This window comes from Rhizophagus irregularis, chromosome 10 (genome assembly GCF_026210795.1).
Source record: "Rhizophagus irregularis chromosome 10, complete sequence".
NCBI lineage: Eukaryota > Fungi > Glomeromycota > Glomeromycetes > Glomerales > Glomeraceae > Rhizophagus > Rhizophagus irregularis.
Genome location: NC_089438.1, coordinates 175,534 through 202,816, shown reverse-complemented (window position 1 = coordinate 202,816; position 27,283 = coordinate 175,534). Strand labels below are relative to the sequence as shown.

The following is a 27,283-nucleotide window of genomic DNA, read 5'->3' as shown; positions in this document are numbered from 1 at the left end:
TAAATATATACAATAACTAAATATACATTACTGTATATTACAGTATTTTAAAGTTAAACGTAGTGGGTTAGCCTATAATTACCATTTAATGATAAACCATAAGCTTTTATTTGGCTTTTATTAAAAAAAAAAAATAATAATAACAATAAACTAGCAAATTAAATCCTCAATAAGAATTTCGTATTATAAAGAAAAATAAGGATTAAAAAATAATGTATATTCTCCATTTAAAATAAACCTATATATGACCTTCTTTTCTCTAAATTATTGCCGTTTTCAGAAATGTTGACAATCTGAAATTTTGACCATTTTATACCGAACACACCGAACACACCGTGAACACATACAAAAAATTATGCAAACTTGAAGTATTCATGCATAACTTTATATAAAAACTATTTTTGTCATTTTTTAGATATGAATACAATTGAAAATATGAAAATTTGTACCGAACACACACCGAACACAAACGAACACACCGAACACACCGAACATTGGCAAATACAAGCAAATACAAGTGAATACATATATGTAAATAATATAATTTTTATACATTTTTTTATGCACACTACCTAAAAATATATTAATTTTGTTTTTTTTAAAGGAAAATTTGTTTTTTTTTTAATTTTAATTGCTGTGTTCAGTGGGTGTTCGGTGTGTGTTCGGTATGTTCGATTTATAGAAATGATCGACATTCTAATGCCAACATTTCTGAAAACGGCAATAAATAAAGAATTATGGACAGATTTTCAACTTCTTAATTTGAATTTAAACTCACGTTCCTTGAAAGTATATTTCTAATATAATAAGCTACGAATGTTATAAAATTCTTTATTTCTGAATGATTTACTGTATAATTAATTACATTTAAAATCGAATTCTCAGTATTCGGCTTTAACACTTATTTTGAATTTGAATTATAATTCTTGAATTAAATCAAATAATATTTTAATTAGTTCCACAAATGATAATTAAGTAAATAAACTAGTGATGGAACTGTTAGAAGGTCCAGAGCGTCTCGGTTCTAGTTAATATATAAAAATTACCAAAAAAGGCGCGAAAAAAAACATGTTCCTAATAAATATTGTAGTTTATAGCGTTCATAGTAAAATAATTTAAATACATCTAAAATTAATTAAAAGTTAGTATTTAAATCAGCTATTAATCAATTATCAGGAATTTCGAATTCTTGATTATTGTAAATTTCATCATCTAAAAATAAATTTAATAATTGTATGTTATTGGGCGTGACTTAATAATGGTATGATGTGGCGCGAAGCGCCACATCAGATCATTATATTAATATCCAGACCAGAATGACCATCATATTAATTAAAACCTCATAAGCTTTATATTAAATTAATATATTTTATTGTGTAATTTTTTTATACACATTCTTTTTATTAACTTTCATATGTCTAATAGGTACATTATTATTTATTTCATTTTTTAGGCTTATATCTAGATCGGTGATAGTTAAACGCAATTTTTATTTTGAGTAATTCTCACTAATTTGCCTATCATTTGCCGATCATTATTAGGATTTTAGATCGGTGATACAATCAAAATAAATATATTGTTTTATTATTAAAACATTTTTATTGTTATAACTCATTAATCCTGTTGCAACACAACAGATTGCAGCTTCAGGATTAATTTTGATATAATTAATTTAATAATTACCATCAGGAATTTCAAATTCTTTTTGTTCCTCCGGATGAAAATTTGGATTAATATATATTTCATCATTATCTAGAAAATTAAAATATTGTTTATTTAATACAATTATTTCTGAACTTGTACTTGATTTATTCAAATTATTATTTTTTTTAGTTTTTTTAAATACTCTAAATATTTTTAAGAGTTTTTTAATGATATTATTACTATCATCATTTGGCACATTACGATAACATAATCTGTTAATTTCTTTTATCATATTTCCAATAGTTCTAATACTGGGTCTTTTTGCCGGATCAGCATCCCAACATTGCTCCATTAATCTTTTATATTTTAAGGGAGTTCCTGATATAATCTTTGGTCTCATACCGTTAACAATATCCATTGCAAGACTATAATTATGTTCACAATTAGTAAAAGGTGGTCGTCCAGATGAAATTTCCCACATTATCATTGCAATACTGTATATATCAGTTGCAAAAGTGTATTCTTTTCCAGCAATAACTTCTCGTGCAATATAAGGAAGATTTCCATATACACTCCTAAATGGTTTATCAGGAGTTCCACAAAGTCAAAGATCACTGATGAGCCAAAAATTATTGTGTTTTGAATATAATATGTTTCCTGAATGTACTGTAGATCTCTATGAATTGCATTTTCATATTGAATACTAATAGGAAACGGGAACCGTTGTAAGTCCGGAGCGAAAAACTAAAATTTGTGATTTCATTGGGTGACGATCACGTGGCGGACAGAGAAATTCACGGGATCGATTTTTTTTTCATAGTGCGTAGACATATATTTGTCCTTCGCTTCGCTCCGGACAATAAAGTGCATTAATTATATCAGCAATAATTTTAATTCTTTCTTTCCAAGTAAGCTGATTATGATTACATCGTAAAAATTCTCTTAATTTTGTATCCAATTTTCTCATTACAAGCACATACTTTCCATCTGATGGATCTTGAGTTAACCCGTAACATTGTACTATTACTGTCCATTTGTTAGATATAGTTAGGTGAGATTTGGCTTACAATATATTTAGAATATTATCATTGTATATTATTTTTATTTCAAAATATTCAAATTACTACATACCTCATCAAACCAACAGCACCTTCAACATTTTCTAACTTTTTAAGTATTACTTTCCTAGTAGTTTTGGATATTTTTAGTTGCTGTTTCTCAGAATTCCATCGTTTATATCTTTCCACCAATCCAATCTGCTGTATAAATTTCAGAAAAACCACCTTTGGTTAGATATTCAATATTTCGTAAATTATTATATGGAATCCATTCAATTATCTTGTTAGGAGCAGTTGAGTTTATTTGCACTTTTGAATTAAATCATTAACATCATTATTTCCAGATGTCCAATTTGAAAATTTTGATTTTAAATAATTTCTAATGCAATATTCACAATATGACTTTGCTAAGCAATTTTCTTTACAAACTTCACAAAATCTTCTTTTTCCTTCATTATAACGGATTTTACTACTATCATAATCTTTATTTAATTTTTTTATTCCTTCTAATTTTTCATTCTTTGTAAGGGATTTATCAGCAAGAATAGCTCGTTTTCTAAATTTATGTCGTTTATCTATATCGTCATGTATATTATAATCAGTTAATACATATGCTTTTTGAATTGCAGCCCAAACCAATTCTTTTCGAATAGTTGACATGATAATTTGGGCAAAATTTTTTAAATTTGCTTAAAATATAATTTTATAAATTAAAAAAAAAGAATTAAAATTAAAAAACACTCTAAAGTTTGTTTCACAATCTGCAATGTGCATAATATTCATATTTTCCAAATTGGTTTGAATCAATAATATAAGAGGCGTTTATGTTGGCCGTGTCGGCCGGAGGCTGATACAGCCCCTGCCCAATAACTTATTTATTGTGGCGTGATCATAAGGACCGAGCCATGTATTATGATCGAGTGATCGACGTCAAAAATGTCAAATCATTCCTAATAGACTGCCTCAACATGGAATGCTGATATTGCGCCATAACATTCAACTACTAGAGGAAGTACAAAACTATCATACAAATTGGAAACTATTTATTAATATTGACAAATTTATTCATGAAGATCAACATTATTAAAATAACAACAGAAATATATATAATATTATACCGACCAATATATAACCAAAATAATATTTCTTAGCCTACGAATAGAATTTTAAAGAAAATGTAGTAAATGTGAAAATTGTATACGTCATGTAAAAAATTATAAACATTACGCAGTAAGAGCTTATTGTAGCAAGACATCATTTGCCAAAAATTTTTTAACATATTTTGCAAATTCAACTTTGAATAATATAGTCCAAAAATAATTATAAATGTGAAAAAAAAAACAATATTTTTTATGTGATTGCAAATATGTGTTTAATAATAGTTTCATAAATATTAATAGAAATAGACAATATAGATTCAAATAATTAAGTTACAGTATATATTCTTTATACTCTCATTTTTTGTACATGTAATCAATTCAAGCGATATTTGAGATATTTGATTGATTTTTTTTTGTTATTTTATTCATCTAAACAAAAAAGAAAAAAAAAATTGTACCTAATTATTAAGCATATGATCGACATTCCGAGTCAAATCCGGATGCTTTTATCAATTGTGCCCAGATCGACAATTGTGCTTAAAAGTTTATCCGAAAGCCGACAATAAATAAATATGCACGCCAATTTATGTTACGTCATAAACCAAATTTCTCAAACTCTTTCCATTAAATTGTTAAAATTTGAGTGTCCTGCTAAAATGTTACAATTTCCTATCGATTGCCTTAATGATATTATTGAATATTTAGAGGATGAATCAAATACTTTGTATTCATGCTTATTAGTCAACCGAAGCTGGTGTAAAATTTCCGTCAGAATTTACTGGAGATATATTAGAAATCTTAGTACTTTAATCGCTTGCCTTCCAAATGATTCAAAAGAAATTTTATATAATAATGGAATTTCAATTTCAACTTCAAAAACTCCAGTGTTTAATTATGCATCATTTTGTAAATATCTGGAAGTTCGTAAAGTTATTAAAGATATTGAGCACTTTCTTAGAATACAAGATATTTCAGTTCAAAATTTAAATGATATCACAATTATAGTGTTGCAGGAAATATTCAAATTACTTATGTGTCAGACTTCTTCTTTAAGAGAATTAAGATATACATTAACAAATTTGACATCGATAACTTTTACATCATATCCTGGGGCGAGAGAATGTTTAAAGAATCTCTCAACATTAAGTTGTTCTTCAAATATTCATCCTGAATTTTTTTATAAGTTATCCAAAATATGTCAAACAAGTATACATACACTAAGCATAATACTCAATGAATTAATTTCAAACGGATTAGCAGATTTAATTTCTTCTCTGCAAAATTTAAGGCACTTGAAAGTGTATCAGCATAAATATGGTGTAGATTTGACAGATATAAATACTTTGATATCAAAATTTCCTAATTCTTTGATTACATTTAGTATCTATAGAGGAATGGAATGTTTTTTCAAGGCTGTAATACCATTATCATTTATTGCTAGATTCACAAATTTACAAGAACTTGTATTCATATTTTCCAGTAACGAATCTTATGAAGGTTTTAATAAATTACAATATGTTGTTTTTCCGCAGTTACAAAATTTAAAATTTTACGTGGAATGTCCAGAGAATGAATTATTAATAAAATTCTTGGAAAATAATGGAAAAAAACTAAAAGAATTTTATGTTAAAAGTAATGATAATTCATTAAATTTAGCGATAATCAAGTTCTGTCCAAACCTTAGAAATCTTACTATTAGAATTGAAGATAATGAATTAGAAATATTAGAAACGATTCTTATTAGTTGCAAATATCTGGAAAGTATTAGAATTTTTGGTTACAAATATTACAATAAGAAAGGGTTAACTGAAATTATTATGAAATATTCGTCCAATATAAAATTATTTCTTTGATAGCTAGTATATCTTGAAGAATATTAGAAATAATTTATTACTAATTATTAATAAGCAATTTCTTATTCACATTTTTGTATCATATCTCCATTATGGTCATATTTATTGTACGTGTTTCATTGTCATCAACTAAATAAATCAAAACTATATTTGGTTACTTTAAATTAATCATTTTCAAACGATTAACCATGTAGATAGTTCAATATATTTTTTTGATAGGAATGTCGATCATTTTGGCTAAAATTAACGATACTTTTGGCCAAAATGATCGACATCCGAGTCAAATCCGGATTCTTTTATCAATTTGTGCCATCAATAATTGTGCTTAAAAATTTATCCGAAAACCGATAAATTCTGCAACATAAATAAATATGCACGCCAATTTATGTTACGTCATGAACCAAATTTCTCAAACTCTTTCCCATTAAATTGTTAAAATTTGAGTGTCCTGCTAAAATGTTACAATTTCCTATCGATTGCCTTAATAATATTATTGAATGTTTAGAGGATGATTCAAATACTTTGTATTCATGCTTATTAGTCAACCGAAGCTGGTGTAAAATTTCCGTCAGAATTTACTGGAGATATATTAGAAATCTTAGTACTTTAATCGCTTGCCTTTCAAATGATTCAAAAGAAATTTAATATAATAATGGAATTTCAATTTCAACTTCAAAAACTCCAGTGTTTAATTATGCATCATTTTGTAAATATCTGGAAGTTCATAACGTTATTAAAAATATTAAGCTCTTTCTTAGAAAACAAAAATCTATTTTAGTTCAAAATTTAAATGATATCACAATTATAGTATTACAGGAAATATTCAAATTACTTATGTGTCAGATTTCTTCTTTAAGAGAATTAAAATATACATTAACAAATTTGACATCAATAACTTTTACATCATATCCTGGGGCGAGAGATTGTTTGAAGAATTTATCAACATTAAGTTGCTATTCAAATATTTATCCTGAATTTTTTTATCATTTATCTAAAATATGTCAAACAACTATACATACACTAAGAATAATATTCAATGAATCCATTTCAAATGGATTAGCAGATTTGATTTCTTCTCTGCAAAATTTAAGGCACTTGAAAGTGTGTCTGCATAAATATGGTGTAGATTTGACGGATATAAATACTTTGATATCAAAATTTCCTAATTCTTTGATTACACTTCGTATCTATGGAGGAATAAAATGTTATTTCAAGGCGGTAATACCATTATCATTTATTGCTAGATTCACAAATTTACAAGAACTTGTATTCATATTTTACAGTAACGAATATTATGAAGGTTTTAATAAATTACAATATGTTGTTTTTCCGCAGTTACGAAGTTTAAACATTTATATGAAATGTCCAGAAAATGAATTATTAAAAAAATTCTTGGAAAATAATGGAAAAAATCTAAAAGAATTTTATGTTAAAAGTAATGATAATTCATTAAATTTAGCGATAGTCAAGTTCTGTCCAAACCTTAGAAATCTTTCTATTAGAATTGAAGATAATGAATTAGAAATATTAGAAACGATTCTTATTAGTTGCAAATATCTGGAAAGCATTAGAATTTTTGGTTACAAGTATTACAATAAGAAAGGCTTAACTGAAATTATTATGAAATATTCGTCCAAAATAAAATTATTTCTTTAGTAGCTAGCTATTATTAGTACTAGTATATCTTAAATGTGTAATTATTAATAAATAGTAATAAATTATTTTTATTATTCTTCTTGTATCATATCCATTATGGTCATATTTACTGTACGTATTTCATTGGAGTGGTCATCAACTAAATAAATCAAAACTATATTTGGTCACTTTAATTTTAATCATTTTCAAGCGATTAACCAAATAAATATTTTTTTATATCTGAGCGGATTGGAGGTTAGAAAGCATGGGTTGAAATTGAAAGATACACTTCATGTTTTATTTATTTATATTATAATAATAATTTTATTATAATTTTTAAACTCGAGTCCGAAGCGGATTCAACTTTAGAGTCTGTGATCATACTTTTTTAGATGCACATCAAGAAAAGAGGAACATTTTTTGTTACACAAAAAAATTCGATAATATACTGACTACCCAGTGTTTCATGTGACAATTACTATTCAATTGAAAAGCAAGATAAATAAAGGTAAGCTTACTGTATATTTCGCCGTGTTGATCAATGATGTTTCTGACTTAATTTATAATGTACAATACAGCACTTTTGTTTAATGACGCAGTGTATATACTTTTAGATAGGATCAGGGGATAATGCAAGTCTGCAAGTTTATTTGGCCATTTCATAACAAATTTATTTCATTTTAATTAGTGAATCGTCAATCGTGGGATGATAAATTACGTGCGTGATCACACTTTTTATAAAAAAAACTGAGTATTCAACCATTATATGATTATTACTAGCACGTACTAAAATATCAAAATTTGTTTATTTCTATTAATCATTCTATTTCTAAAAAATGAATTAATATTTACAATGACTATAATTATCGCTCACTAGGAATATTTACTAAAAATTATATATTATTATAATTTTGTTGATGAAGAAAAATAGCGAAATAAATTTTACTAAAAATGCAATTTTACACTTACTTATTAATTTTCTGAATGTTGGAATATCATTATGTTGCATTTTTAATGTGATCAAGCTGCATTTTAACGAATAATTATAATTAAAAACCAATCTTCGCGCGGATTCTTTATGAATAGACCAAAAAATGGTTATAGACAGATGTAATAAGACTTAGATGTTAATGTAAGTTTGTAGATATAATATTTTCAAATAAGGGTAATTTATTCAATTTACATGATAATATTTATATTTTATTGATTGTTTATACATAGTAAAATATTTATTCAAATTAATTTTCACAATGTACTTTAAATACAGTATGAATAAAATATTATTGACAATTAAAAATCTTTTTTTCCTCACAAATTTAAACAACAAAGCCGAATTTAAAAAAAAATAAGATATTTAGACTGTCGAAAATCAATTAGATGACGACCATCATAATTTAAACGTAGTAATTCCCAGAAAATTTAGAGTAAGTTGCTTTAAGAAACATTTATATAGAAAAGATTCAATAGCGCACGAAAATAATAAAAGATTATAGAAAGAAAGTATTTAGATACATTACAAACAGTCAAATAATAAATATCAACTAAATAAATATCCAGTAAATATCCCATAAAAAATATTTAAGTAAATAATTTAAAAAATTAGTATTTAAAAACAGTTATTGAAACTATATTAATCAACCATCATGAATTTCGAATTCTTGTTCTTCTGGAGGTAGATAGATTATTATAAATTTCATCATCTATAAATAAATTGAATAATAAGTTATACTGACAGTTATATTATTTTTCTAATTCTTGCTTCTCTATTTTGATTTATGATTTTTATTTCACAATTATTTTGATTATCTAATATTAAATTATTAATTAAAATATTTTCTTTGATAAAAAATACACATAATACTTAGTACTTACTACTATTCCTATATTTTCAATATAAGATTAATATATTTGCGATTTTTTAAAAAAATTATAACTTATACTTAACTATGAAATTACTAATTGATATATTGAAGTCATCAAATAAAGAAAGAGAATTTGGAATTATAATTCCAGTATAATTATAGTATCGACAGAAACATAGTAAATGATAATGCTTAAAATAGTAACAAAAAGAAAATGTTTCCTGACTAATAAATAAAATAATAATAATTTACTTAATATTTATTTCAAATATATAGTAAAAATGGAAATTTCAATTAATGTGCAAATTGACCATGTCATGTATAAAACAAAGAAAATAAAAATAATAAATAATTAAAATATGTACAGTGGTGAGCAAAATTATTTGGAAAACTTTAAAGTAAATTTACTCAACAACCAGTGATTATATTTGCAATTGGTTTAATATATTTAAAAGTGTAATTCCATGAGATTTAAACTATATACAATTAAAAAATTATCCTCTCTCCCTTTACCCTAATAATTTCCTCGTAACTTAATTTTATCAATTTAATAAAATATTTATATTTTTATTAGAAATAATATTTCATTCCTTCCTTAACGTTCAACATTCCGAATTTAATGGTTTTCATATTCTTAGGTTTCTGTTAATAAGCTTTTACAGTTTTTTGACCAGGTTTTAATGTATTATTTTTAACTATCCAACGGTGATGAAAATATTTTTTAATTATATGCCTAAAAAGTAAAAATTATTATTATTCGTTTCTAATACTTTTCAGCTAAATTATTGGTCATTATCATAAAATTCTACCTAATGTATTGGCTTATAATATTTTTTGCGATATTTGTGTCATTTTTAGTTGATTTTTACTAGGGTTTTAAGCCATATCTTCCCATCCTCCTATTGTTTCGAAACTTTTTAAACCATAATAGTATGAAGTTAAATTTCACTCAAATACTGCACTTCTTAACCCATAATTATAAATTTATTTTTTTGCTATCATTTTTCAATAAAATCTTTTTATTTCAGAGTTATTTTTCTTATTTGGAGATGTACAGCGTTGAAGTATATTGCAATTTGATCTGCAAATTTTTAACAAGCAACCTACACTTGACTGAAGTCACGTGAAATTTTCCAAAAAATTTTACTCACGACTGTAATAAAAAATAGAAATAATATATAATAAATTCAAATAATTAAATTAAATTGCAGTAAATATTTTTTTGTGCATTCATTTTGGTACATACAATTAATTTAAAATATTTTCGTTATTAATTTTTTTTTATCTTAAAAAATATTAAGACAGAAAGTAACTTGTACTTAATTTTCGGGAATACTTTAAAAATATTTGTAATTAAATAACAAAGTTTCAGTGACCATCATACTTGTAAATTTTATCGCTCGTACGAGAATTTTTTTATTTTTTTTAATCGCAAAAAAAAAACGGATAAATGGATCGACAATTGTGCTTAAAAGTTTATCCGAAAGCCGGAATATTATGTCATCATCACAATAAATAGTTATGCATGCCAATTAATCACGCCATAATTGCGATTCACACGCTCTTTCTATTATATTGTTTTAAAAGTCTGAAAATTCTATAATTCTATTAAAATGCTAAATTTTTCTGTCGATTGCCTTAACGATATTATTGAGTGTTTAGAGAATGATCCAAAGACTTTGTATTCATGCTTATTAGTTAATCGAATTTGGTGTAAAGTTTCTGTCAGAATTTACTGGAGAAATATTAGAAATCTTAATACTTTAATCGCTTGCCTTCCGAATGATTCAAAAAAAATTTTACATAATAATGGAATTTCAATTTCAACTTCAAAAACTCCAGTGTTTAATTATGCATCATTTTGTAAATATTTGGAAGTTCATAAAGTTATTAACAATGTTGGACATTTTCTTCAGAAATGGGAATCTCCAAATTTAAGCAATGATATAACTATGTTGTCACAGGAAATATTCAAATTACTTATGTGTCAGATTTCTTCTTTAAGAGAAATAACATTCATAAAAACGGCGTCAATAATTTTTACATCATATCCTGGAGCAAAAAATTGTTTAAAGTATCTCACAAAATTATACTGTAATTCAAATATTTATCCTGGATTTTTTCATCTGTTATCTCAAGTATGTCATACTATACAGATTTTAAGGATAGTTGTATTCAATGAAGTCACTTCAAATGATTTGGCAAATTTAATTTCTGTTCAGCCTAATTTAAAGCACTTTTATGTGACTCAATCTAGTGATATTGTAGATTTGACAGATATAATCGCTTTAGTAGCAAAGAATACTAATTCTTTGACTAAATTTTTTATCCGTGGAAATTTAAGACGTGTTCCTATACCATTATCAACTATTGCTAGATTCACAAATTTACAAAAACTTGAATTTAAAATTATTATTAACAGATATCATGAGGATTTTAATGAACTACAATACGTTATTTTTCCGAGGTTACAAAGTTTGATATTTAGTTTAAGATGTCCAAAGAATGAAATATTAATAAAATTCTTGGAAAATAATGGTAAAAATTTAAAAGAATTTTGTGCAAGATCATATGGTTTATATGATAATTCATTAGATTTAGCAATAGCGAAGTTCTGTCCAAATCTTAGAAATCTTTCTATTAGAATTGAACATGATGTATTAGAAACATTAAAATTGTTTCTTGTTAGTTGTCAATATTTGGAAAGTTTACGAGTTTTTGATGATAGATATCCATATGTAAATACAGATGATATATCTGAGAAAATTATGAAATATTCACCTAAATTAAAATTACATTTTTGTTTGTAGTATGTACCTTAAGACCGTTCCAACTTGATTGTTGTTTAACGTCCAGATTTTTGAGGGAGAGGAGGGTTTTCATTAAACAAATTAAATGAAATAAATGGGAAAATTTGGGAAATTTAAGAAAAAATTAGGGTGGCATTATATAGTTATTAAAATTTATATTTCTAAAAAGATAGAGGGGATTGGGTACTTTAAACAAACGATCAAGTTGGAACGGCCTAAATGTGAATAAGAAATTTGAATATTAATAAATAACAAATTATTCTATTATACTATACTATATCTTTATATTTACTGTACGCGGTTTTTTTTTTTCCTCAAAAGACAATTATTAAATAAAAATTTAATATCATGTACGGTATAGTACTTTTGTTTAATGATACGGTATTAGGGATGGGAAAATAATGGTTAATTATAAATTTGGTCAATTAACTGGTTAATTAACGACTGGTTAATTAACGGTTAATTAACAGTTAATTGACCTATAGTTAATAATTAAATGAGGGTAGCAAGTTCATTTCAAAACATAATTTTATGATAAATCACACTTTTTATAAAAAATTTCGTAAGTAAATTTAATGTATCATTAAGGAGTATAAGAGTATTCGATCATTATGATAAATCGGTTAGTTTACAGCAGGCAGCCATTTCACCGACATGAAATTAACCGATATTATTTTGTTGACTTCCATGAAAAATTATCTAGCTTCATTTCACTGAAATGACATTTTACCAACATAAAAATTACCCGATTTGCCATCCCACCAAAAAATTTATAAATCATCAATTGGATGAGACTTACTTATTACTGCCTTAATTTCAAATTATTTGATCGTGATAATCGCTCTCTTAATTTTTTTAATGGGAATTGCTCAAACCATTTCTTTATTTATAATCAATAAAGAATAATTTATTGCTTTTAGAAAAATTGTAGGCTTCAAATTGCAGTTAATTAATTTATTTCTTTTTTATTATTTACATATATATTATTAGGAATTGTATGAGTTAGGTCGTGACCCACCGTCATCTTTTAGTGTTGGTCCTATCGATGATGATCTTTTTCCACTGGCGTCAATTATGGGTCCCGTAAGTAATATTTTACCACTTTTTTAAACTTCATGTGTAAAGATTACAATAACTTTCGCTTGTATGTTACGGTATAATTTGCATTAAAGTAATACTTCATACTCTGGAGGTATATTTTATCTTTGATATTTGTCATCCTAGTGATTATCCATTCAAACCACCAAAGGTATACTTTTCCTTGTATAGTTATTTAATAGCATGATTTACTCAATTTATTAAGAATCTACAATCTGGATATTACTGATAATGGAAGTATAGACGTGGATTCCTTAAGAGACCAATGATCACCAGCAATTACCAACAATAATATGTGGAATTTTTATTATATTTATAAAAAAAAATATTAATCAAATCTTTTATTTTATCAAGTAATCTCGGAAATTTGTCAATTGTTGAGAGATCCAAACCCAGGTATTATAATTCACTTTTTTACATTCATTACTTTATTGAATGATCTGATTAATTTCAACTAAAAAATAATTTATCAATAAATTAGAATGTGATATAATGCCCGAAATATCTCAATTGTACAAGACTGATCGTAATCGTTATGAAGCTACTGTTAGGGAATGGACTCGTAAATATGCTAATGAGACATTATAAGATTTTTTCTTTATTTGACATTTTATTATTTAAATTTTATTATCTAAACCGTACATGTCCCACTAATGTCTTACTTTAAATATATTATTCTTAAATTTAAATGTAATTATTGATCAAATATATCTCAAATATCTTAGTATAAAAAAAAGTTATTGAATATTTAAATGAGTGGAAAATAAATAAGCTTCCAATCTCCATATAAAATGTGGAATTTATATATTACTCATTATCAAGCTGATTAATCTATAGATAGCTATGTTATTTAAAAGTAGATTGTAAGTGAGGCGCAGCCTAAAAAACTATCAACGTTTATTATGAATATATAGAAAGTAAGTAACGAAAATTGGCAAAGTAAGTAACGTAAAGTCACATGATCTATTACGTTACTTCTCTTATAAAGGTACGGAACGTAAATTTTTTTGGTAAATAAAAAATCTTTTCACGTCGATCCTCTGACCAAAAATTTTGCTAAAGAATAGTTACTACTAAACTTGTGTTTTTTTACTATCAAACCTCCACATTTTATTGGAAAATTGAACTCTACGACGTGAAATATACTAACTACATGGCGCATAATACTCGCTCCAAGAACTCTAGAAAAATGACTCAAAAAACTCAATTTGACAACCATAACAACCTCTCAGACGAAGAAATTGCTGCTGAAACCTATGGCACTAATAAAGAACCTTCTCCTTCAAGGCAACCAACAAAAAAAGCTAAAACTGATACCATAGTTTCAGCTCCTTCATCTCCTACTAATAACAAAAATAATATGGACATCGACATTAATAACGAAAAAGAACATCTACTTTCCTCAGAAAAAGATGTTACGTCACGTGACTCTCATGCAGAAGATCATCAAACACCAATTGTTAACGAACAAAAATTTGAATATTTCACAACATGCATCTGACAACAACAATGATGTAACTACACGAAGTGTAGACATTTTTAAGGAATACACTTCACGCTCAGATAGTCAATTTATATTTTTCTTCACGAAAAACCAATTTGACGCCCAAAAAACTAACAACGAAATTGTTAATGATATGAAAAATCAATTAAGGTAATAGCCATCATAATTTAAATTGTTACAATTCCCAGAAAATTTATAGTAAATTTTTTTAAAAAATATTTATATAGTAAGATTCAAATAGCATACGCAAATAACAAAGACAAAATTGTTCCATATACTATGTAAAAGGGAAATATTTAAGAAACAATTAAAAATATATTCTTAATATATAATAGGATGTCAAATAAATATTCTACACAGAATTTTTAAATATAATTAATTTATTTAAATTACAAACTAAGAATAATATGATATTCTAATCTTAGTGTTTAAATAAATCTAAGAAAAAATAAAAAATAATAAATATATAATAATGTAATGTCATAATAATAGATATTGTAGTTTATAGTGAAATAATTCACATGCTAAATAAACGTAGTAAGTTAAACAAGTAGACAATATGCCAATGGATACTTGATACCCTCACAGTTTATGATAACAGGTCTGTTTAAAATCCATCTAAAATAATTGATAATTAGTATTAAAAATAGATTATTGAAATTATTTTGTTATAAAGAAATTTATTTACCATCAGGAATTTCGAAATCTTGTTCTTCTGGATGTAGATTTGGATTATTATAAATTTCATCATTATCTAAAATAAATTTAATGATCAGTTATACAATTAATGTTATTTATCTAATAAATTTGTAAACATTTACTTACCATCAATATCTTGCTTCTTCACTTGTTGTTTTATGATTTTTCTTTCACAATTATTTTGATAACTATTTTGATTATCTAATAAATATAATTAAATTAATAAAATATTTATTTTAATAAAAAATACACATATAATTACTTACTATCATCTGATCCTATGTGTAGTTTTTGAAATACTTTAGACAATACTTTACTATTTCCTATATTTTCAACACAAGATTAATATATTTTGTGGTTTTAAACAAAAATGAAATAATTAATACTTACTTCTAAAAATACTATTTGTTGTCGATGTACTATCATTATTTTTATTATTTGATATATTGAAATCATCAACTATAAAAAAAAACGATTTGGAATTATATACTCAGTATACTATAAGAAATCATAATAACTAAATAAAACACTTACTATTTTCAGGAATATTAAAACTATAAGATTTACTATGATATGCTTTTAAATAAAATAATTAAATAAATATAGTAATAAAAAATTATTTGAATTTTAAAGAAATGTTTATAATACTAAAATATATACCTTCTTGTTCTTCTATATTTTTTAAAATATTAATAAATAATTAATTAGTTTAAAATTAAACAATATTTAATAAATAAAAAATTAAAATATACCTTCAGTTGCATTTCTTGGTTCAGGTAAATCATCAAATTGATAGATTTTACTTACTGATAATTTGCTGCTTGCATAATAACAACTCATTATTTCAAAGCTACTCATTTTATCTAAATTATTAGTTTTTTTAATTTTTTCTAAGAATTTACTAAAAATATTTGTATTATCATTTGGTATGATTTGATAATATAATTTATTAATTTCATTTATTTTACTTAAAAATGTTTTGATGTTAGGCCTTTTTGTTGGATCAGCATCCCAACATTGTTCCATTAATTCTTTATATTTTAAAGGAGTTCCTGATATAACCTTTGGTCTCATACCATTAACAATATCCATTGCAAGATTATAATCCTTTTCATAATTAGTAAATGGTGGTTGTCCAGATGAAATTTCCCACATTATCATTGAAATACTATATATATCAGATGCAAAAGTATATCCTTTTCCAACTATAACTTCTGGTGCAATATAAGAAAGATTTCCATATATACTTCCCAATGGTTGATCAGCGGGCCCACAGAATCCAAGATCACTAATATGCCAAATATTACTATGCTGACTATATAATATATTTCCTGAATGTAAATCTCTATGAATTGCATTTTCTACATGGATCATCCTAAGTGCATAACTTACACGAGTTACAATATAAATTCTCTCTCTCCATGTAAGTTTGTTGTGATTTTGTTGTATATATTCTCTTAAATTTATATCCAATTTTTTCATTACAAGCATGTAATTTCCGTTTGGTTGATCTTGAGTTAAACCATAACATTGTACTATTGATGACGTTTTGTTAGTTATAGTTAGGTGAGATTTAGCCTACAAAATATTTAAATGTGTTATAATATATATTATTTTTATTTCAAGATTTTTTTATATTACTTACCTCATCAAACCAACTTCTATTAGCACTTTCAATATTTTCCAACTTTTTAAGTACTACTTTCCTAATAGTATTAGATAGTATTAGTTGTTGTTGCTCAGGATTCCAATTTTTATATCTACTACCAATCCAATCTGCTGTGTAAATGTCAGCACAACCACCTCTAGTTAGAAATTCAATATTTTGAAAATTATTATATGGAATCCATTCAACTATCATGTCAGGAGCACGTGATTCCATTTGACATTTCTTAATTAGATCATCAATATCATTATTTCCAGACGTCCAATTTGAGAATTTCGTTTTTAAATAATTTCTAATACAATATTCACAATATAATGTTGCTAAACATTCCTCTTTACAGACTTCACAAATTCTTCTTTTTCCTTTGTTATAACGAATATTTATTCTGTCATATTGCTCATTTAAATTTTTTATTGCTACTGATTTTTCATTTTTTGTAAGGGATTTATCAGCAAGAATAGTTTGTATTCTAAATTCAAGTCGTTTGTACATATCATCGTAAACATTACGATCAGTTAATGTATATGCTTTATTCATTGCAGTGAAAATCGATCGTTCTCGAATACTTGACATAATTGTTGGATAAAAATTTATAGTTCTATTTAAAATAAATTTGAAAAAAAGGTTTTTTAGAAATAAGAAATTTTTTTTCTTCAAATTTTTACGGATTTTTAACCCGAAGTTTGTTTCACTAATCTACAATATGCACATATGGGCCGATTTGACGCATCATACCAAATAGTAACCAATTCCCATTTACTATGAAATTATCACATGCAATGCGTCAAATCACCCCATACGATAAATTACATTGTGCATCACAACATTCGAGGAAGTACAAACATTCTTTTTCATTTATTTTTATATATATATATTTTTTTTTATATGATAAAATTATGACTGTCAGTAAATGTATATTAATAATCGTTTCATAAATATTAATAAACTGAACAAATTATATTAAAAATTGTAATTAAAAATAGAAATAAATTCAAAACAATTAATTAAATTACAAGAAAATATTTTTTTTTGTATTCAATTTTTGTACGTTTAATTAATTCAAATAAATAATATTTTTTTAAACTATTTTCGTTACTAATATTTTTTATCTTTAAAAAATTTTCAAGAATACTTAAAAGAAACTTTTTTCCGCCACTCATTAATAAATAAGTTAGACTCGAAAAAAAATTTTTTTTTTTTTTAGAATAATAATGGGCTGATGGAGGCAGGACAATTAGCCCATATAAGGTAATTAAGGTTTTTATCCATATAAGGTTGATAAGGATATAAGCTTTGATGATCACCTGAGTGGGTACCAGTGATCATCATCATACTTGTCACTGATGTCACTCGTAAGTCGTAACCATTGTAACCAATGTAACCAAGTGACGAAGAAAAAAAGTAATGACGGATAAATGGATCGACAATTGTGCTTAAAAGTTTACCCGAAAGCCGAATAATTTTACGTCACCGTTACTCAATGAATTAAATACGTCAAATTAATTACGCCAAAATGTAATCCGATTCTCGCATTCTTTCCCCTTAAAAATGATAGAATTTCCTATCGATTGCTTTAATGATATTGTTGAATTTTTAGAGGATGATTTAAATACTTTTTATTCATGTTTATTAGTCAATCGAAATTGGTGTAAATTTTTTGTCAAAATTTATTGGAAACATATTAGAAATCTTGATACTTTAATTTCTTGTCTTCCAAATGATTCAAAAGAAATTTTGTATAATAATGGAATTTTAATTTCAACATCAAAAACTCCATTATTTAATTATGCATCATTTTGTAAATATTTAGAAGTTTATAAAATTATTGACAATGTTAAAGAATTTCTTCAGAATCGACAATCTACAAAATTAAAAAATTTAAACAAAGATACAATTACGTTATCACGAGAAATTTTCAAATTACTTATGTGTCAAATTTCTTCTTTGAGAGAATTAGCATGTGCATTTACATTTATAAATCCGACATCAATAAATCTTATATCATATCCTGGAGCAATAGATTGTTTAAAGAATCTCTCAATGTTATATATTTATTCAAGTATTGATCCTGAATTTCTTTATCAGTTATCCAAAATATGTAAAACTATACATACACTAAGAATAGGATTCAATGGAATTATTTCAAATGGATTAACAGACTTGATTTCTGCTCAACAATATCTAAGGCACTTGTATATGGATCAATATAAAAGTTATCAAAATTTTACAGATATAATTACTTTGTTAGAAAGAATTCCTAATTCTTTGATTAAATTTAGTATCTACGGAGGAATAAGCGTGATTGCTATACCATTATCATTTATCGCTAGATTCACAAATTTACGAGAACTTGTATTTACATTTTATAGTAACGAATTTTATAAAGATTTTAATAGATTACAATACTCTATTTTCCCGCAGTTACAAAGTTTGAGATTTAGTATGAAATGTCCAAGGAATGAATTATTAATAAAATTCTTGGAAAATAATGGTAAAAATTTAAAAGAACTTTATGTCAAAGGTAATTATAATTATTATTCATTAAATTTAGCCATAATCGAACTCTGTCCAAATCTTAGAAATCTTTCTATTAGAATTAATTATGATGAGTTTAAAACATTAGAATTGATTCTTATCAATTGTCAATATTTAGAAAGTATTGAAGTTTTTGGTGAAAATTATTTAAGTATAAATATAAAAGATATATCTGAGAAAGTTAAGAAATATTCACCTAAAATAAAACTAATTTTTAGTGAAATGAGAAATTGAAATTTTACAGTAAATTAAATAGAAACAAATTATTTTTAATATATTAAAATATTATATGGAATTATTGGAATTATATTTTATTATTTTTATTATTTTATTGTATTTACGTATTATATATACAGTATATATATATATATATTCTCATAGACAATTATTATTTATTCGTTAAGCAAATAATATTGATAAATAAATGTAAATGTTTATAGTATTTATTTATAATTGTTTAAATGTACTTTGTTTAATTATTGCAGTATATAATGCATTATTACTAATAAAATCAGAAATGATTCAGAGATTGTAGAAAGTAAACCTTATAAGAACATAATCAAAGAAGAATAACTAATTTATTAAATTGCTTTATGCTGTCGTCGTTATTATTGAAAAGGGCAGGTTTTCACAATAATATTCACTTTTCGTCCTATTAGTAGAAGTTATAAGGGTTTGATAATTGAAAAGGTATTAAAAAATTAAGTCAAAATTACAATAATTTATATTTAAGGTTACGACAAAAAATATACTGTATATATCTTGTAATAACTCAAGTTCTTCCTAAATGTACACCTTGTTTTTTAGTAATTTGCCATGATTTATTGCGTTCTTTTGTTTGAATCAATTTGCGTTACTCATAATTTTTGTTTCTGATGGAGCGCGCAACTTCATTGATACAGCATATTTTTTTTCTAATATTCTTTTTTAAAATAGATCATTAAGGGGCCAAGATAATTAATGGGCCAAGAATAACGTCCAAGTATCAATGTGTTCATGTGTACTACAGTTATTTAAATAAAATTGATTCTAAATATAATGATTTTTATTATTCAATAGAAATGGTAATGATTTAATGTAAATTTCTTAATCTTCTCCTTAATTGTATACTAGTATTTAAATTATTTGCGCTTATTATAGAAAGATAGCTGTAAAATACTCCTTCACATGGAATTAATTTATATATTAATCGTAATACTTAATTATGTAAATTTTTTTACAAGTGTTGAACGAAGAAAATAATCACCACTTTATTAATTAACTTTTAATATACCATTAACATCACGTCGGATTGATAATTATAATTCACACTAGCATTAAAATAAATCAATATTAATTTATGAATACCATAATATAATATATTGTACAAACGTCAAAATGTATTGACTCACTAGCATGTTGCCGTGTCCACTCACGAGCTGTAGCTTCATAACGAGAGCGATCAGTCTTATACATTTGAGCAATTTCAGGTTCAAATGTAAATTCTAATACTAAAAAAAAAAAATTTAGCCAATTTTTTTTAAAAGGGAAAAGGATCGCAAATGAGAAAAAAAGTATATTTAAATAAAGTATATACCTGGATTTGGATTTGCCAATAATGAACTTATTGATAATAACACTTGAAGGTGAAAAAAAGGAGATACTGTATTAATAAACGTTTACTTTCCTAAAGAATCCATATAAGAATAACCAAAAACCCTTATTAATAATAAAATAAATTACATTTTGAAATGGTCATTGCTGGAGACCATTGATGAATCAAGTGATCTATGCCTATATTTCCATTACTATCGATATTCGGATGATAAACTCTTGTAGTGAAATTTATCTTTGATTGAGTATGAAGTTTATTGAGATTATACGTTAAAAATATGTAAAATTATATAATAAAATATAAAAAAAAATACCTTTGGTGGTTTAAATGGATAATTTTGAGGGAAACGAACATCAAGAAAAAATATTCCACCTGAATATGGAGAGTCAGACTTATTCAAATTATAATATTGATGAGTTAATATTAGTTTGTAAAAAATAAAAATATATAATAACATACTGGACCCGAAATTGTCGCTATCCAATGAAATGGATCATCTCCAAGAGGTCCAGCATTGATAGATGATGATACTGAGTCACGTTCAAAATTGTTCAATTCCTAATAACATTAGAAAAACCGCACGAAAATAAGCGTTTTAACGCTAAACTTTTTTTTGGCATATTTAAAAGGTCAACGACTTTTTTTCCTTTTAAACTTACTACGTTAATTCTTTTAAGCGATTTATTAATATTATTATTCATTTCGTTGAAAAAAAAATAAAGGGAGAGAAAAGTAATTTATATATTAATACAATGGAGAGAATATATAAGAAAGAAACTCGTGATCAACAAATTAAAGCATATGATTCTTCCCTTTCGAAGTATGAGTTTTTTTATATTACACGACTTACTAAGACGGATTAGGAAATCAAAGTTCACATGACTTGTGATTTATGTCGTACCAATTTTCTAAAACTTAATAACAAAGCCCATTTGATCAATGATCATCAAGAAACAAAAAAACATGTAATTTATACTATTATTGAAATACAGGTCACATGCAAAAATATTTACACACAATTCGAATTAATTGTATTTGTTTATTATATTATCGTTTTTAGGCTACAAAAAAGATATTTGTTTTTTGTTTCCAATTTAATATCTAAAAAAGCAATCATGATCGACGTAAAATTGCGTAAATTGATTAACAATAAAAGAAGTATTTTAAATTCTACTCCTAATTAATGTTATTATCATAACTTTATAGGTAAAAATATTTTCTATTTTAATTTACCATTTTCTCTCTAGTTTCATTTACTTGACCTCGCTCATTAATTCGCTCATAATTCGTTACAAAAATTTTATAAGTCATTTGTTATATTTATGATACGTGATACGTTCATAAAGTGATTTACTAATTTTTATTGAAATGAATTATATCGTCAAGTTTAAATCCACATTCAGTAGTTAAAAGAATTTGCTTGATAATCCAAATTTAGATAATCTTTATTCATATTCATTCCTAAAAACTTACATTTATAAATGAAATTTTAAATCGTTTATTCGACGAAAAATAACAATGTTTTAGTTTAATAATACATAATGAAGCCTAAGCGATAATATTCAAGAAATAAGTAATTGGTTAACAGAAAAAATTTTCTTTAAAAAAAAATTTTATTTTTTTATATGAATAAATAAACACAAAAAACTGACAAATACATGTAATGTTACAGCAGAGAATATAGTGATTTACAGAATAATGATAGAGAACTATTCAAATGTTTTGTTTGCTGGACATAAAAATTCTATTTGTCTCTGAATAATTTTTCTGCGGACAGGACGATGACCATGCAAATCTTTCCTTTTAGATAATTTCGGGTGAAAAATCTATTATTTTTTTTTTGGATATCGACTGAAATTATCATAATTCCGGTCCTGAAAAATTTTGCAGCGTCACTAAATAATAAATATTGAGGAAAGTAAAAAAAAAAAATTCTTAATTACTTTAATCGTCATGTCAACTATTCGAAATATTATGCAATACCTTACTAACTTGTGAGAATTTCAAAATGTAATTATCGCGTCTATTTATTCTGAAATTTCTGGCGTTCTAATTCTTCAGTAATACTTTCTATAGCAATTTTATTACCTTTTTCCTGGAATACTTTATTCAAGTGGTCTAACAATATAGTTCTTGAACATTCTCTTCTTTTTTTATTTATTTTAATCGTTGCTTCATCATCTTCGTCTCTTAAAATAATATTTATCGGGGGATTGTCCACATAAACAATATTTTGACGTATTTTAGCAACTGCTTCATTCTGTTCACACAAATCTTCTTTGCATTTGTCTTCATTTTTAAAATTACTAAATTTAGTTCTCACAATAGTAATATGTTCATGAATATCATTGCCAAAGATAGCTTCCACTTCATCTGCCGTGATTTTTCCATCAATAACAAATAAAATTTGGCATATCTCTTTTATTTTTTCCGGTAATTTTATTATATTCTTAATTGGCTTAGTTACTACATTGTATTTCTTTTCGATCTTTCCAGCGCTTTCCTCGTAATAATGAGAATCACTCAGAACTTCAGCTAATGTGGATTTACCACTATTGGTGCGACCAACTATTATCAAATTCCTAATTCCTAATTTTAGATTATCAAATTCGTAAATTTTATCATAGTATTTTTCTGAGATTACTTTATTCAAGTGGTCTAGCAATATAGTTCTTGACTGCTCTCTTCTTCTTTTATTAACTATAACTGTTTCCCTGTCGTCTTCATCATGAACAAAAATATTTATCGGGGGATTGTCTATATGGACGATACTTTTACATAATTTGGCAACTGTTTCGTTTTTATTATACAAATCATCTTTATCTTTTTTGCATTCTTTTTCATTTTTAAAGTCACTAAATTTAGTTCTCACAATAGTGGTATATTCAGCGATATCGTTTCCAAAAATGGAATCTTCAAGCAAGTTAAACGTACTTTCTTCTGCCGTAAATTTTCCGTCAATCACAAATAATATTTGACTTATTCCTTCCGGTATCAAATAATTTACTTCTGATATTTTTTCAAACTTAACTTCCTTATTAGTTAACGCCATTCTAATGTCATTAACTACATGATATTTAATTCCTTCCCATTCAAAAATTTGTTTTCGGAAATTTTTAGAGTACTTATTTTCTTCAAAATCAACAGTATTACTTAATACATTGGACAATGTGGATTTACCACTACCTGCATGACCAATTATTAATAAATTCCTGGGATCTAATTGATTATTGAGTTTAATCAAAGTATAGCTGATTATTAGTAAATTCTTAATTTCTGAGAACATGTAATAAATTCACATAATTAATAATAAAAATCATTGTTATTAATCATATTATACTTACTTAGGAAATTGGTAGAAATATGAAAGCCATAACTATTATCAACACTCGGGTTAGTTTCGTCAGGTTGCGGAGATGGTAGATAAGAAAAATCCTCAGTACTTAATTGACTTAAGATTGTATATACTTCTACAGTATCGAGTCTTGACTTTGGTTCACCATTCCAACATTTTTCATAAAGTTCTTGATACTTTGGAGGTGTACCTTCAATTGGTTTTTCTCTTTCATCATTTTGTATGTAATGATTAACTAGATCTTGTGAACAACCAGAAAAAGGAGGATGCCCACTTGAAATTTCCCATAATAAAACACCTAAACTATAGATATCGGACTTTTTATCTTTTTTATAATATGTTTTATTAAAGCACAGTGGTTCAATATATCCAATTATTCCCATTTTATTAGCTACAGAACCAGTTTTAGCATCTGCCAACTTTTTGGATAATCCAAAGTCTGCAATTAACAATTTTCCTTTATTCACTAATATATTCTTTGAGTGCTATAAAATGATTGACAGTATTTATTAGTTATCATCAGACAAAATCATAAACAAAATATTATATTAATTATTACGTTACCAAGTCTCTATGAATTATTTCTTTGGAGTGTAAAAATTTCAATCCGCTAGTAATATCCAATGCCATCTTAATTTTATCATTCCAATTCAAAGTAGCAAATTTTTCTTCCAAATAATCCTTTAAATTTCCATCATTAGCGTATTCCAACACCAAAATATAATCCTTAGGACCTATTAATTTAAATATAAATAAGTTAGATTGAAACTGTATAATAAAACTATTTAAAAAAATTCTTTACAAACCTTTCGTTATTCCCAGCAAACCATTGATGTTTGGATGAGAACCAATCTCGTGAAGAAGGTTTAACTAAAAAAAAAAAGATAAAATAAAATTAATTTTATTTTATTATATAAATATACAAAGCTAATACTGTACAACATAAAAGAGTGGTCCCTACCTCTTTGGTAAATTCATCATCGGCTTCATTTATTTTCTCTTTTGAGCTTCTATTAACAATAATTTTTAGTGCGATTTTCATATCACCTTTGTTCGCTTTAAATACTTGACCAAAATTTCCACTATCAAGATCAGTGATTTCACTAAATTCATCATATTCAAAATAAGGAATAGACCCATTCGTTATTTTTTCTTCAATCCATTCTTTTATTAATTTCATTTTATCTTCTAAATTATAATAGTGAAAACTTATTTATTTTTATTTATTTCATATATTTATTTTATTTTTTTTTAAAAAAAAAATTTTATTGAATCATGGGGTATTTTATTTATTTTAAATAAGCCCTTTAATGCATTATGATGCAATTGATGCATGCACAGATGATGTGTTTGTATCTTTGGAGCTACAACGTACAGTGTGTAACGAAAAAATTGCGGTTGGAAAAAAATTGGATATGGAATTCATATGAAAGCTATCAATTATAATATTAAATAAATAAAAATTATTAAGTGTTATATTAAATTTTTATAAACTAATTTATTTTTTAAAATTTTTTTTAAAAAAAAACATTGTCAATGAATTTTAATTACCGTAGTAAAATTATTTAAGTAGAATATCTTAACAACTAGTAATTCAAATTGGGTAAAATTTTTAATATACTATAAAATAGGTATTTTAAAATAAAAGAAAAATTTCGAGATTATTTGGCCAACTGGTTAAAAATCATGATACCGAAAATATGGCAAGCCGAGTTGGACAAAATTATCAGACATTGTGCGGTAAAAAACAAAGCATGGCTAGAATAAAATGTTACACCGTGCCTGACATTTTACCTGTTTATGCTTGATTTTCATCTGTCCCGTGTTTGATATTTATCTGTACGTATCTGTTCATGCTTGATGTTTATCTATCACGTGCTTCGTGCTTGATGTTTTCTCCGTACATGCTTGATATTTTTTATTTGTTCATGCTTGATGTTTATCTATCATGTGCTTGATGTTTTATCTGTACATGCTTGATGTTTTATCTCTACATGATGCTTGATGTTTTTATCTGTTCGTGCTTGGTATTTTTATCTGTCCGTGCTTGAGGTTTTATCTATCTGTACTTGATGTTTTTATCCAACTGTATTTGATTTTAATTTTATCTTGTCAAAAATTAGTTTCTTTGTCAGCACTAGGGATGGCAACGGTCATGATTATTAACTGGTCATGACCGGTTATGACCGTGACCAATATCGGTTGGTCAAAAGCTTCTGACTGACTGTTTAACCGACCAGTTTGACCGACCGTTTGACTGACCATTTAACCGACCGTTTAACCGATTATTTGGCCTTTTTTTAATTATTTAGCCTTTTTTACGAACTTAATCAATAAAAAAAAGCTAAATAGCATTTTTTTTTGATTAAATTACACTTTCTTCTTTTTAACGAATTTTAATTAAGAAAAAATGTTAAAAAGTGATTGGTTAAACGGTCGGTTAAACAGTCGGTTAAACGGTCAGAAAAATGGTCAGCCAAAATGGTCGGTCAGTCAAAGGCCCTTAACCGGTTATGACTGACTGATAACTGACTGTGACCGACCGTTGCCATCCCTAGTCAGCACAGGGTTCACAGGGTTGATATTTTTTAGCGTAGTTTTAAAAAAATTTTTTTTTTTTTAAATTTTACACAAATAATTTTTTTTTGTTGGCTTTTTTTTATAAACAAATTTTGTGGAGAATTTTTATTTTTAATATATATAGGCAAAGGCTTTTTTTGATAAAATTCTTTTGGAATTTTTTTTAATAAAAAGACTTCTTTTTTTGATAAAAAATTTTGTTAGAGAATTTTTTTTGATGTATAATTTCGTTAAAAAATTTAAATTTCATTGGAGAATTTTTTTTAATAAGATTTTTTTTTCGGACATAT

General features: G+C 25.5%; 9 protein-coding genes across 9 annotated transcripts; 6 read left to right on the top strand and 3 right to left on the bottom strand.

Moving 5' to 3' along the window:
• Nucleotides 1–4,458: 4,458 nt before the first annotated feature.
• On the top strand, nucleotides 4,459–5,823 carry OCT59_001622 (uncharacterized protein; the record flags this gene model as incomplete). Its single annotated transcript, XM_025316020.2, has 1 exon — nucleotides 4,459–5,823. One exon carries the CDS (start codon nucleotides 4,459–4,461, stop codon nucleotides 5,653–5,655), a length of 1,197 nt encoding a protein of 398 aa, XP_025181561.2. The 3' UTR covers nucleotides 5,656–5,823.
• Nucleotides 5,824–6,056: 233 nt separating this feature from the next.
• OCT59_001621 (uncharacterized protein) lies at nucleotides 6,057–7,401 on the top strand. The gene has a single exon (XM_066143960.1). It carries the CDS (start codon nucleotides 6,490–6,492, stop codon nucleotides 7,309–7,311), a length of 822 nt encoding a protein of 273 aa, XP_065995169.1. The 5' UTR covers nucleotides 6,057–6,489; the 3' UTR covers nucleotides 7,312–7,401.
• A 3,364-nt stretch (nucleotides 7,402–10,765) lies between these two features.
• Nucleotides 10,766–11,962, top strand: OCT59_001620 (uncharacterized protein; the record flags this gene model as incomplete). Its single annotated transcript, XM_025316021.2, has 1 exon — nucleotides 10,766–11,962. One exon carries the CDS (start codon nucleotides 10,766–10,768, stop codon nucleotides 11,960–11,962), a length of 1,197 nt encoding a protein of 398 aa, XP_025181562.2.
• Nucleotides 11,963–13,036: 1,074 nt separating this feature from the next.
• Nucleotides 13,037–13,648, top strand: OCT59_001619 (uncharacterized protein; the record flags this gene model as incomplete). Its single annotated transcript, XM_066143959.1, has 4 exons — nucleotides 13,037–13,045; nucleotides 13,243–13,297; nucleotides 13,415–13,456; nucleotides 13,542–13,648. 4 exons carry the CDS (start codon nucleotides 13,037–13,039, stop codon nucleotides 13,646–13,648), a joined length of 213 nt encoding a protein of 70 aa, XP_065995168.1.
• A 601-nt stretch (nucleotides 13,649–14,249) lies between these two features.
• OCT59_001618 (uncharacterized protein) lies at nucleotides 14,250–14,561 on the top strand (the record flags this gene model as incomplete). Its single annotated transcript, XM_066143958.1, has 1 exon — nucleotides 14,250–14,561. One exon carries the CDS (start codon nucleotides 14,250–14,252, stop codon nucleotides 14,559–14,561), a length of 312 nt encoding a protein of 103 aa, XP_065995167.1.
• A 610-nt stretch (nucleotides 14,562–15,171) lies between these two features.
• On the bottom strand, nucleotides 15,172–16,103 carry OCT59_001617 (uncharacterized protein; the record flags this gene model as incomplete). Its single annotated transcript, XM_025316022.2, has 8 exons — nucleotides 15,172–15,182; nucleotides 15,253–15,318; nucleotides 15,390–15,464; nucleotides 15,530–15,586; nucleotides 15,654–15,722; nucleotides 15,798–15,839; nucleotides 15,924–15,935; nucleotides 16,016–16,103. The coding sequence occupies 8 exons, from the start codon at nucleotides 16,101–16,103 to the stop codon at nucleotides 15,172–15,174; spliced, it is 420 nt and encodes a 139-aa protein (XP_025181563.2).
• Nucleotides 16,104–18,477: 2,374 nt separating this feature from the next.
• OCT59_001616 (uncharacterized protein) lies at nucleotides 18,478–19,915 on the top strand (the record flags this gene model as incomplete). Its single annotated transcript, XM_066143957.1, has 1 exon — nucleotides 18,478–19,915. The coding sequence occupies one exon, from the start codon at nucleotides 18,478–18,480 to the stop codon at nucleotides 19,696–19,698; it is 1,221 nt and encodes a 406-aa protein (XP_065995166.1). The 3' UTR covers nucleotides 19,699–19,915.
• Nucleotides 19,916–20,479: 564 nt separating this feature from the next.
• On the bottom strand, nucleotides 20,480–21,765 carry OCT59_001615 (Ubiquitin-conjugating enzyme E2 1). Its single transcript, XM_066143956.1, has 7 exons — nucleotides 21,718–21,765; nucleotides 21,518–21,616; nucleotides 21,372–21,449; nucleotides 21,187–21,292; nucleotides 21,041–21,082; nucleotides 20,856–20,954; nucleotides 20,480–20,774 (listed from the first exon to the last, which is right to left on the bottom strand). The coding sequence occupies exons 1-7, from the start codon at nucleotides 21,757–21,759 to the stop codon at nucleotides 20,770–20,772; spliced, it is 471 nt and encodes a 156-aa protein (XP_065995165.1). The 5' UTR covers nucleotides 21,760–21,765; the 3' UTR covers nucleotides 20,480–20,769.
• Nucleotides 21,766–22,950: 1,185 nt separating this feature from the next.
• Nucleotides 22,951–25,593, bottom strand: OCT59_001614 (uncharacterized protein; the record flags this gene model as incomplete). Its single annotated transcript, XM_066143955.1, has 7 exons — nucleotides 22,951–22,953; nucleotides 23,042–23,049; nucleotides 23,126–24,334; nucleotides 24,403–24,898; nucleotides 24,978–25,147; nucleotides 25,220–25,283; nucleotides 25,375–25,593. The coding sequence occupies 7 exons, from the start codon at nucleotides 25,591–25,593 to the stop codon at nucleotides 22,951–22,953; spliced, it is 2,169 nt and encodes a 722-aa protein (XP_065995164.1).
• Between the last annotated feature and the right edge of the window lie 1,690 nt (nucleotides 25,594–27,283).